Raw genomic sequence first — 13,532 nt, 5'->3', positions numbered from 1 at the left:
CGTCACAGGCGGGGTGACGTAGAGACCAGGAAGCTTAAAAGCACATGCGGTGCATGCAGCAGGCAGCTTCTGAATAGAGAAGCAAGCGCTGCAGGGATGCCGGAAGTATGGTCCGAGATGCAGCGTCTCGTTCCCTCGGGGAACCATGGTTATATACGTAACCTGAGACGTTCCCCTTCAGGAACTCGAGCTGCGTTGAAAACGCTATGGGAACGAGATGCCCATGCCACCAGACTTCAAAAAAAAGCACAGCTAGGGCGAGAGGAAAAAGAGCCAGGAGTGGCATAACTCCAGGAAAGAACCTTAAAGTCAAAGGGGTGGACATTCCACAGCATTCTGAAGCCAACTTAAGAGAAAAGAGCCTTGAGACCCAAGAAGGGAGGGTCAGAGGACTCGAGGCTATGAAATAGCATCCCGACCACACTTAGCAAAGCTACACCTGGCCAGAGGCCTAGGCCTCAGCGCACCGCGGAGGAAACGTGTAACGAGGGGGTTCCTACCCAATGAGGAGCCACCCAGAGGGGCGTAGTAGGCCGAAATAGCCGCCACGTAGACCTTCAGGGTGGAGTGGGCTAACCCTGTGGAGAACCGATCCTGCAGAAACCCCAGGCAGTAATGTGATTGGTTATTAAGGGATACGCGATCGAAGTTAGCCGTTACACTTTCTCCAATAGTAAGTAATACATACCCTCTCATCTCCCTATCGCAGGGGTGCCCAAACTTGGCCCTGGAGATTTTAGCTCCAACTTGCCTTAACACACCTGCCTGCAAGTTTCTACAAGTTCCTAGTAAGAGCTTGATTAGCTGGTTCAGGTGTGTCTAATAGGGGTTGGAGCTTAAGTTTGCAGGACACCGGCCCTTTAGGACCTAGTTTGGGCACCTTTGCCCTAAAGTAAGACAATCTCTGGTTATGTCGTGGCAACCGGAAAAGTGAAAGTCCCTTTTCGTCGTCACAACGTAACTTTGTGCCATTGCCTATTAGTAACTGTTACGTCGTGGCAACAGGAAAAGTGAAAGTCCCATTTCATCGCCACAACGTAACTTTGTGCCGTTGCCAATTAGTAACTGTTACGTCGTGGCAACAGGAAAAGTGAAAGTCCCATTTCGTCGCCACAACGTAACTTTGTGCCGTTGCCAATTAGTAACTGTTACGTCGTGGCAACAGGAAAAGTGAAAGTCCCATTTCGTCGCCACAACGTAACTTTGTGCCGTTGCCAATTAGTAACTGTTACGCTGTGGCAACCGGAAAAGTGAAAGTCCCATTTCGTCGCCACAACATAACTCTGTGCCATTGCCAATTAGTAACTGTGACCTTGTGGATCAATAGTTGTGTGTTGGTAATCATTTGTGAGTTTTTATAATTATTTATGGGCAGATTGTTTATCTGAAGCAGATGAGATGGTGTAGCCAGGTTTGTGTCATTAGCCGCCTGTTATCTTCATATCTCGTTATGAAATAAAAAGTTTCACGACTCAGAAATATTAATTATTCCTTCTTGCCACGTGTGTCAGCCTTATGTCATGTCACTGTGTATTAAAAGCAATCATCCATATTCTGACTTGTGAAAAGAAACACATTTTATGTTAAGGGGCCTTTCAGTTGTGTGTCTGACATTAATTACATTTTTTAAATAGCAAATTCTGACATGACATGTTTTATCTGACATCCAGTGTTGTTAAATGAATATTTATTGCATTATTCAGTTTCATGTGTGTTACCATGATGGTGTTCACTAATTCATTAATTAATTCATTCATAACACTGTGCACCTTCTATATATGTTAGTATTACTTTTCACAGTGTGAAGACTTTTGATTCATCATATGACATTTTCATTACCATCTATTTTTGGTGGTTATTAGTGTATTACCAAGGTACAAAACACATTTTATTATCTCAGTGGGTTGGTATATTTTCATTATATCAGTTAATGAAATACATTTTTTTACTGTGAAGTTAACACTGTAAAACCTAAAATGCTGCTAGCATATTTTTTCCGGTAAAGTTCTGGCAACCACAGCTGCTAATATTTTCCTGTAATTGTCACAGATTTTGTTTTTTACAGTGCATGCTTCATATGTGTTTCACTTATTTCACGTGTTAATTTAACATGTGACTGCACATGTGAAGTTTATGTGTTTTTTTCTGTAGGGGACAAACCTGCATCTCGTACCTGATGTCTTGTGTGGATGTTTGCTAAAATGCATTTGTTTAGTTTTTGTTGCCTTTCAGTTTCTAGTTGAGATAATGTGCCAACTGTCAAGATATAAAAGGGGCTGGAACAAGGAAGTGTATTGTCTCTCTTAAAGAACTCTGTTAAAGTGTCTCTCTTATAGGTCTCTGTTAAACTAAACCAAAATGAGTGCACAGCTCTCAGGTCTGTAGCAGATTTATTATTATTTTTTTAAATGTATTTATTTATTTACAAATTCTCAGGTTTTTTTGTTTTGTTTTGTTTTTTTTGTTTTGTTTTGTTTTTGTTTTTTTTTTTTTTTTTTTTTTTTTTTTTTTTTTTTTGTTGCGATTCATCTGAATTTTCCATTTTGGATACTGTTATGCCTCACATTAATAATCTGATAATAATTCATAAAGTCGGAGGATATCAACTGTTTATTTTCAGCCGATTTTAGAACACGTTGTTTTCATTTGTCATTCGTCTCCTAGCAACAAGGCGCACGCTTCTGCATAGGTTGTTTGCACATGACGTCATTGCTGTGGCGCGAAATGCAGCTGTAGGGCAGGAAGTGATATTTCTCCATAGGAATCACTAGCAGAAACTAAAAAATGCCTACGTTTTGTGTTGTTTATGGATGCTCAAATCAGTCAAACCGAGAAACCACAAAATATCTTTTATCATGTATGAAAATCTGCTGTTCATAAGGGCGGAAAGGCAAAAAATTGACTGAAAAGCGCAGGAAAAAGTGGCTTGTAAACCTCCGTCTGTGGTCAGGAGGAGAGTCGGATAATGCTTGTGTGTGCAAATGGTCAAGAAAAGATATAATATGTTAAGATATTAATAAAGAAATATATAAATATATACAGGGTGAGACAGTGAGAATTCACCTAATGCTAAACGCCACACGTAGACACAATGTAAGATATTATATTTATAGTTTCGAGAGCATAATTGATTATAACGGAACATTGTGAGATTGCGATAAATTGAAGTGAGTGACAATTTTTAGTGACTATTTAGTGACTATTTGCTCGCTTTCTATAATCAGATCGGAATTTGAATAAAAGTTTCGCTTTACGTGCTGCTACCAGGACCAACAGCCACACAACCCTGCACATGCAGCAAACTTTCAGGAGTGACTGAAGAAGCAGAACGGATGAGATGGAGAAAAGTCTGTACTGTACAAGTGAAAAGTATTAACAGAAAATCACAACATATGTTGGATGTGATCCTTATGATTTTTCAACTAAATTGAAATAGCTGTCTCAGTTGTCTGTCATCGAGGCGGTGGAAACAAGCTACGCATCTAAGCCTGATAGCAAACAAACTCTTTCGAAAGTGATTCCCACATTTATATGAAGGATGCAGGATATATATTTTTTTCAAATTCTGAATTGATTATAGCCTAGAAAGCGAGCAAATAGCGCTTTCATATAGTCACTAAAAAGCTGTGACTCACTTCAATTTATCGCAATCTCACAAGGTTCAATTGTAATCAACTGCAAATATAATATCTTATTTGCATTGTATGTACGTGTGGCATTTAGCATTGTGTGAATTCTCACTGTCTCACCCTGTATCTATATATTTCTTTATATCTTAAGATTTTTTATCTTTTGTTAACCATTCGCACACACAAGCATTATCTGATTCTCCTTCTGACCGCAGACGCAGGTTTACAAGCCACTTTCCCCAATTTTTTTGTCAATTTCTTGCCTCTTCCACCTTATGCAACAGCAGATGTTCATACACGATATGAAATAAATTTTCTCGATTTGACCGATTTCCATAAACAACTAAAAACATAGTCATTTTGAGATTCTGCTATTGATTCCTATAGAGAAAAAGCACTTCCTGCCCTCCATCTGCATTTCGCGCGTCCTCAGAATCACGTGATTGCAAACAACCTATTAGTTTGGTTGGGACTGGAACTGCTTTAGTCTGGTAGCCTCCATCCCAATTCGCATACTATCCGTTCAAAATAGTATTTGAAAATAGAATTAGTATATATTATTGTAAAGTTACATATTTTAGTGACCTAAAACTAAAAGAGATCAACATAAATTTACCTCAGACTGTAACCTGGACCACCTCGCGGTTACAAAGAGGGGATTTTAAAACTTATTACTACACAACAACATAAATCTAAGTGAAATTTAACATTAAGTTACCTGGACAAAACGACGAATAAGAATATATGTGTAATGCTTACTTTTGGCTTAGCTCCGGTCCATCTGTCAGATGGCCGTTGCGTCACCATGTAGTGAAGGCCGTTGGTCTCTTCCTCTGTAGGTTTTATAAAGTGTCCTCAACGTAGAATAAAATCAGTTACATACAGAACCATTCGCGGTGGTATTCTTCTTTGGTAATATACAGAATTAATATCTACAGTATTCGCAGTTGCGTGCGCCATCACGTTTACGTCCCCTCAGAATGAGGGTCAGGGAATTTAATTTCGCTGCTAATTTCAAATGGAATTATAGTGTTTTCCCTTACATATTTATAGACTGTGGAAGTAAATAACTTACCGCTGTTTGACAATACGAAAAAAACGCAAAAGTCCTTTAAAAATGCCCACGGTCACAGCGGCACTAGTGCTCGTTCTCTTCGCGCGCGCAAGTCTACTGTCCTCTAATGCAGGCGCAATGGAGCCATATTTTTTAACAAAACACTTTATAACAAGTACATAACTGTAACAATATCAAAACAATAAAGGACAATATATAAAAATAATACAAGGAAGAAAGTAAAAAATAAATAAATAAAATAAAATAAAAACTAATAAATAAAAAACAACATAACCCAGAGGGGGGAAATTATACAAGGTTAGACACTGAAAGCTTTTGACTTTTGAATGATTTTTTTATGCCCAACAAAGACAAAACATAAGAACTATAATCAACCAGAAAAAAATTGATAGTAGTGGGCTCTAAAAATTTACATTTGTGAATAAAACAATTTGCCAAGAATAATGAAAAGATTAACAATACATTAAATATGGGAGTTAGAGTTATAATTTACAAAAATAATATCTAAAGTGTTAATGAATAACGTTAGCCTACTCTAACATTTTTATAAGAGACATAACATAACTTACTCCAAAAAAAAATGAACACAAACACATTCACAAAAAAAAAAGATGTACAATTGTCTCTTCTGTATCACAAAAAGTAGCCACATTCTTGTCCTTTTCACTGAACACAAAGAAATTAATTTGAAATGCATAATTGAAATGCTAAAAAGTAACAGAAAGTAATAAAAACTCAATCAAACTGAGTAATGTCAACAGAGCAGAAACAAATAAGCAAGATTAACATAAAAGTTAACAGTGCATCATGTTTTACAGTGACAGTTTCTGAAACTATGGCTTCATTTGTCAAAACTCTACACACGAAACCACAAATCACAGACATGCAAAACGTTATTCTAAATTATCCACATATACGCCAAACTAGATGTAAAAAAATGTAAAACACTACTCTCGTGTGTCTTGTTCAGAGTGCAGTGGAGCAAGGGAGATTGTCATAATGTATAATGACACTACTGACTTGTTTGTTTTACAATAGCAAACCGAGTTTGCTTGTAGTTTTGCAGACTTGGTCTAAAGATTAGGTATATGAGTGAATGGTTTCACCAAGTGGGCCACAAGTACCACTTTTATTGTCTAAGCAATTAAAAAAAACTGTTCAGATTTTAAAAGTTGTGTACTGTTTTCCAGCTTTAAATTTTTAAGGAATTAAGTTTTATTGTCCTGTTGCTGCTGTTAAGTAAGTAAGTAAGTAAGCAGGTAATGTTATATTATTTGATATGATATTTATATAGCGCCTTTCAGAAACCCAAGGACACTTTACATAAAGTTGATAGATAACATAAACAAAATACAAATGTACATGAACATAAATATACAATCACAAGATCAAACAAATAAAGCAGACAAAGATCAACCTGTGCAACTGAAGATTAATGCAAGCAAGCATGGAAATGAAAAGTGAGGCAGACAGTCAGTTAACAATGTATTTAAAATATGCTTTTTAAAAAGTTAGTTCTGAGATCAGTTTTAAAGGTCTGGAGTGAAGAGACAGCACAAAGGTTTTGAGGAAGTTTGTTAGAGAGCAAATTCCCAGAACTCGATCTTAGAGTATGCATAGGGGCATAAGGGTGAACTAATTCTGAAAGGTACAAAGGTGCAGAACCATGACAAGCTTTGAAAACTAGGATGAGTATCTTAAACTGAATGTGATAGATAATGGGGAGCCAACGTAATTGCTGTAAAACAGGAGTGATATGGGCTGATTTTTTGGTATATGTAAGGGCACAAGTAGCTGCATTTTGAATTAACTGCAGGCAATTAAGGGCTTTGTTAGGTAGGCCATATAACAAAGACTTACAATAGTCTAGGCGCATGAAGCATGAAAGCATGAATAACAGTTTCAGCATCCATACTTTAAGATCATGTAGGCAAGATCTTAAAGAAGAGGGCAGAAAAGTAGAGTTGGGCTGTGAGGTCAAATAAATAATGCGTATCATCGGCGTGACTGTGGTAATTTAGACCATGTCATTTGATGATCTGACCCAGTGGAAGCATGTAGATTAAAAATAGAAGTGGACCAAGAACAGATCCTTGAGGCACTCCACGGGAAGAAGTGACAGAACTAGACTTGTGTTTATCAGTGCTAATGAATTGTTGCCTGTCTAAGAAATACGAACTTAGCCACTGCAAGACAGTTCCTGTAATGCTGACCGCAGACAAATAAGACAGGAGTATAGAATGGCAAACAGTATCAAAAGCTGCACTCAGGTCCAAAAGGACTAGGAGACTGACAACACCTGCATCAGAGGCAAGGAGAAGGTCGTTCACTACTCTTAGAAGTGCAGTCTCTGTGCTGTGAAGAGAACAGAATCCAGACTGAAAGGGATCATGCAAATTATTTTTGTCTAGATGAGTCTGAAGTTGTGTGGCGACCACTTTTTCTAAGACCTTAGACAGAAAGGGAAGGTTGAAGATTGGTCTAAAATTACACAGGACAGTTTCGTCAAGGCCAGGTGTTTTTTGAGTACTGTGGCGATCACAGCTAATTTAAGTCATAACCAGTCATAAGGGACCTGTTTATCATGTGCGTGATAGGTATAATGAGACAAGGCAAAATGTGTTTGAGCAGATGTGTTAGTATTGGGTCTAACTGATAGGTAGAGAGTGGATAGAATATCTGAGAGGCAAAGGGTTCTGAAGGAGCAGAGGATGAAAAAGATTGATATATATTGTCAATTTTGTGTATAAAAAATGTCAGAAAAATTTCATAGAGGTCAGAAGATCCATTATGAAAGGGAGATGGCGGTTTATCAATTTGTTAATCTCAGAAAATAGAGACCTGGGTTTACACTTTGCTTTGTTAATGACAGTGGACAGGTAAGAACGGGCAGTGTTAAGTGCTGTTTTATATTGCAACATGAGTTCTGAGTAAACATTAGCATGAAGAAGAAGTCGAGTCTTCTTATACAGTCGCTCAAAGTGCCTACACGTAGCTTTCATTAAGATCTATCATTTTATCTAATATAAATACACTCTAAAAAACATAGTACATTATTAACATTTTATTATATACAAATTATTTTATTTTTGTTAAACAGTTTTCTTTCTTGATCTATATAGTACAAGAAATTAGGATTGTCCTTATTGGCAAAACAGGCGTTGGGAAAAGTGCCACCGGTAACACCATCCTTGGAAAAGATCATTTTCACAAAGCAGCAAGCTCTAAGTCTGTGACTAAGCAATGCAGTCTGGGTACCACTGTTATTGATGGCAAAACAATCAAGGTTGTGGACACTCCTGGCTGGTGTGACACAGAGCTCTCTGAGGCCGAGCTCACGCAGGCCACAGTGAAATGCATCGACACGTCATTCCCTGGTCCGCATGTCTTTCTTCTCATCTTGGCAATTGGCAATCGCTTCACATCCGAAGAGAAGCAAACAGTCCAGCAGATACAGGAGATCTTTGGGGAAGGAGCTACAAGATACACAATGATTTTGTTCACAAAGGGGGATGACCTGGAGGACACAACTTTTGAGGACTATCTGAGGGGGGCTACAGCAGATCTCAAAGCCTTAATTGACAAATGTGATGACAGATGCCATGTTTTCAACAACAAAGACAGAAACCGTTCACAAGTGACCGAACTCCTGCAAAAGATCCAAAAGATGGTACGACGCAATGGTGGTGGATGCTACACAAACTCAACATACCAGCTACTGGAGCAATATAAGGAAAGAGAGGCTGAGCTACAACGGAAAGCTGAAGCTGCTAGGAGGGAGATGAAAGCCAGAGATGCTGAACTTCAAAGATTGATCAGATATGTGGAACAGGAACAGCAGCGTCAAAGTTTGAGAGAAAAACAGCTGCAAGAACAACTTATGGAAAACAGCCACATTATGAGTACTACGCTAGAACGCATTCAAATTGAAAAAAACAAGAGGAAACAAGAAGAAGAAAGGACACAGAAAGCATTACGTGCCCAGGCTGCAGAACATCAAAGGCTGATGAAGCTAGAGAGGCAAAAACAGAGAGAAGAGCAGTTAAAACATCAGCGTTACATGGATAACAAGGAGTTAAAGAGAAAAAATGAAGAGTTCCAGCATAAACAGAGAATGGAGATGGAGAGGCAGAGGTTTGAACAAGAGAAGCTAGAAATATCAAAAAGATATGAAGAAACAATGTTTCAGCTGGAACAACAGAAACAGAAGAAAGAGGCAGAAATGCAACAATTATTAATGGAAAAAATGGAAAAGAAGAAAAAGTGTATTATTTCATAAAAATATTTATTTAAAAAATATTTTAGAATGTCTAAAGTTTCAAATACTACTGAAATTTATTTCAAGTTTTAAATATGTGTTTGTAAATATTCTTCTGCAGTAAAACTGCATAGTTCAGCCGTCAAATTATTTTTTTAAGACTTGTCAACTAATGCATACATTTTTAGAGGAGACATTCCTCATAAAAAACATTTATGATTTTGATTTACTTATATTTTGCTGTTATCAGGACATCATCCGTACCATTTTCTTATGTCCACTGTATATTCTTTATCTTATTAGATAGAGCTAGTCAACTACTGTATATCAGTTAGACAATAAAGCCTGGGTTGCTAGAAAACATTTATAATTAAGTGAATACAAGTTTTCCTTATATTTCTCACAGACAGACCCAGATACAAAAAGCAATAAGACTATGTGTATTTGTTGATATGTACATTCACATTAAAAAACATAATGCACCAATGTATTATTTTCTCCACAGTGTTGCGTGAAAGTAGATTATTGGTCTGACGTGTGACTATTTGTTTAATTTTGTGATTTGTGATTGGAACTTTTCTGATGATATATTATATATTTTTTTTTATTTTGTCCTTGTTTGTATTTAACCTATATGTAGTGGTAGAATTGTAAAAAAAATAAATAAATAAAGTCGGATGGTGGGGCAGGGGATCCTGTGATTACAAGTGAAATTTTTAAACACATTTTTATTTAACAAAAAATAAGCTTTATTGGATGAACTATGGTTTATGAGCTGTTTTCCTTGTGGGGAACATTTGGTCTTCCCAATGAAGGTTAAACCAATGCACGCACACTTTCACGCACACAATCTGTGTGTGTGTGTCGTGTGCCAAATTACCAAAATGATGACTCTTATTTAGGGGTGTGTGTTATTGTCAAAAATTCTATACGTTTTTTTTTTTTTTTTTTTTTGGGGGGGGTTGTAACCATAACAATAATTAATATTAGCTGAGTGTGTTTTTGTGCTGGTTAAGGCTTGTCATGGATAAATAAATATGATATGATAAATAAAACAGCCAGACACAAGAACAGTTTTTTCCCCCAAGCCATATCCCACCTGAACCACACTTAACACACCTCAGTACTGGTCATGTATATTTACTTAACAAAATTTTTGTATATAGCACATATGCACATTCATAGTTCTGTCTATGGACATCTTTTTTTTTTTTTTTCTTTCTGTATATTTTTATTACCACTGTTATTTATAATTTATTGTATATTCTTTTTTAATATTTTCTGTACTGGAAGCTCCTAACACCAAGACCAATTCCTTGTGTGTGAACACACTTGGCAATAAAGCTCTTTCTGATTCTGATTCTGAAATCCACCAGTAGGTGGCGGCAAGTGTTTGTTTTAAAGGAGTAGTCCACTTCCAAAACAAAGATTCACATATAATGTACTCACCCCCTTGTTATTTAAGATGTTCATGTCTTTCTTTCTTCAGTCGTAAAGAAATTATGTTTTTAGAGGAAAACATTTCAGCCTTTTTCTCCATATAATGGACTGATATGGTGCCCCGATTTTGAACTTCCAAACTGTAGTTTACATGCGGCTTCAAACGATCCCAAATGCAGTTGTAAACGATCCCAGTCCAGAAAGAACGGTCTTATCTAACGAAATGATCGGTTATTTTCATAAAAATACTACAATTTACTTTTTAAATGTCAAATGTGGGAATTTTGCTCGTCAAATGCTAGTGTTCATTGAAACCTTCAGTCAAACGATTCTTTTAAAATTGCTGATTCAATTAGGATGGAACCACGTTGACTGTCTTTATGAATAGATCATTGAATAACTGGCTGACTCGATTCATTTAAAAAAAAAAAAAAAGATTTATTCAGGAAAGAAACGCCGCAGTGTTGCTCTGACTCTGGCTGCTCCAGCTTTGTTTGGAACTATTTAATTTGCAAAACAGGAATAAAGAAAAAATGTGTCTAAAATGTAACTCACTTAATTCACTTTTTGTCTTTTGAACTATATAAAGCTATAAAATTAATGTAACATCATGTGCTGCTATTAGGCTAGGCCTACTTAATTATATCATATAAAGGTATTAAGACAAGAATATTTTTTCTTTATTCGAATTATAGAGGCATTCTAACTGCATTCTAAAAGGCTTCATCATGCAATGAATGCTTTTGGACTCTCACGATGTGTTTTTGTTTGTTTTTGCAAAATCACGGACATACTTGATAATGTCAGCTAGCTTTGAATTAGAACAGGTGATCATTTCTGAATAGAACCACCCGCTTCGGACATCAAGACACATACAGGTACCGTCTCGTAAAATAGTTGATCGTTCCATATTTATGAATGAAATGATTAATTTAAAATTTGCCTATGGTGGGAAAATGTTCATGTAACAAGTCCACACGTTTACCGTATCTTTACTATAGTAACTGTCCTTCGAACACATCATGTGTATTCAGTGTAACCACAAAACATACCATGCTTTTACCAGTGTAACCGTAGTTTTGCTGTGGTATTTGTAGTTAAAGCACAGTAACCTCAATGCTTACTATGGGTTTACCTCAGTAGCCTTAGTTTTACTGTGGTATTTGTAGTTAAAGCACAGTAACCTCAATGCTTACTATGGGTTTACCTCAGTAGCCTTAGTTTTGCTGTGGTATTTGTAGTTAAAGCACAGTAACCTCAATGCTTACTATGGGTTTACCTCAGTAGCCTTAGTTTTACTGTGGTATTTGTAGTAAAAGCACAACAACCTTGATTCTTACTATGTTTTTACTACAGTGACTGTACTTTACTGTGGTATTTGTAGTTAAAGCACAATAACCTCAACGCTTACTTTGGGTTTACCGCAATAACTGTAGTTTTACTGTGGCATTTGTAATGCACAATAACCTCAACGCTTACTATGGGTTTAACTGTAACTCAGTTACTGTAGTTTACCTCAGTAACTCTAGTTTTACTGTGGTATTTGTAGGTAAAATAACAACAACATCTGCACAGTAACAACAACATCTGCACAGTAACAACAACGCTTACAATGTTTTTACCACATTAACTTTTTTAATTGTATGCTTTTCGTGAAGCACAATAATGACAACGCTTGCCACGCCTTTAATACGGTTTTGTGAAGTAATTGTAATTCAATATTTTGTTTCTGTCTTGCAGTTACATCGGATCACACAGTGGCTCTTTTAGGAAGCCATCTCTTGTAAAGGTTCTCTCTGTCTCTCTCTCTCTCAACTTTTCCTTTCCTTTTTTTCCAAACAAATCCATAATTCATTTACACATAGCCTCTCTTTCTGTGGTTCATCATGGCATATTTTTAAAACTCAGAATCAAATTTTGACCAATTCTTTCAGAAAGCTGCTAGAATTAACAGGAAACTTGAACTTCACAGGTAATTAACACACTGTCTCAACATGTATATATTTGTCTTTGTTTCAGCTGAAAGACCAAAGGAAGGCCTGTCATGGGATTTGAATTAGGCCATATTGTGCGTTTACGGAGAACACCAAAATCTGCAAAGGCAAACTGTAACGCGTGAAAAGGATGAGGAAGCAAAAATGCAAGTTAAACCAGGTTTATTGAGAAAGATGAAATGGGCAAGAACACAGTCACAGATAATGTCTCTCGGATGGGTGGTGCAGGGACAAGATGGTCAGCATGAAGTGCAGAGAAGAGTGATGATCCAGCGGTGAGTAATAATCCAAGGGAAGAATCCACGAAGAGACGAAATCACGATCAACATCCAAGACGACGAAACACACTGAAGACATGCACTCACGGACATCAAACAACGATCTGACAAACGGGAGAGATTGCAGTGAGGTTTTATAGAAGAGATAATAGACAACAGCTGGTGCGGAGTAACGAGATCAGCAGACGCGCTGATGAGCGGTGACGTAATACACAACAACACACACACACGTCAAAACACGAGACATGAAGAACACAGTGGATTCATGAACCGTGACACAAACATTTCCAATGGTATGTCTGTGTTTGTCTGAGCACCTTGACTGAACTGTACTACAGTTATATTTGCACATCATGTGATATTTCTTAAATTTTGGTTTAAATTTCATCAAGAAGAACAAAGTATCATATTGAAGCAGTAATAATTTATGCAATTTACCAAGTCAACAAATTCATATGATATTGGACAAGTGTACTTATACAAAATTTACGGCTTTCACTCCTACTGCTGTCATTGGCCATAGCTTCAACTCTCATGTAGTTCGTGCCCATTTGTGCCCCAGTGTTTATATCGTCAAGTTTATATTAAGTCCATTGAATTTTTGAATAACCTTTACAAATTGGTGCCATCTCTTCCCATTCTAGCAAACTTAAAGTCATGCAACAAGTTATGGCTGATCTGTGTAATGTTACATATTTCAGAGTGAAACCAGTTTTAGAATGTGATAAATTATAGGGCGGGACTTGACTTTATTCATCGATGTAGTAATAAATTCAAGGGTGGGGGTAAAGGAGTAGGTATCTTGGTGAATGGGACCTTAAGAGTAGAAAACATGTAGCCTCTTGCAGCACCTCTTTT

General features: G+C 36.9%; 1 protein-coding gene across 1 annotated transcript; it reads left to right on the top strand.

Moving 5' to 3' along the window:
• Positions 1–2,315: 2,315 nt before the first annotated feature.
• Positions 2,316–12,457, top strand: LOC127158826 (GTPase IMAP family member 4-like). The gene is made up of 3 exons (XM_051101818.1): positions 2,316–2,377; positions 7,827–8,920; positions 12,422–12,457. Exons 1-3 carry the CDS (start codon positions 2,359–2,361, stop codon positions 12,455–12,457), a joined length of 1,149 nt encoding a protein of 382 aa, XP_050957775.1. The 5' UTR covers positions 2,316–2,358.
• Positions 12,458–13,532: the final 1,075 nt, after the last annotated feature.

Source organism: Labeo rohita, chromosome 3 (assembly GCF_022985175.1).
Source record: "Labeo rohita strain BAU-BD-2019 chromosome 3, IGBB_LRoh.1.0, whole genome shotgun sequence".
NCBI classification, from domain to species: Eukaryota; Metazoa; Chordata; class Actinopteri; order Cypriniformes; family Cyprinidae; genus Labeo; species Labeo rohita.
The sequence above is the reverse complement of the archived record's forward strand: the minus strand, read 5'-3'. Positions and strand labels throughout refer to the sequence as shown.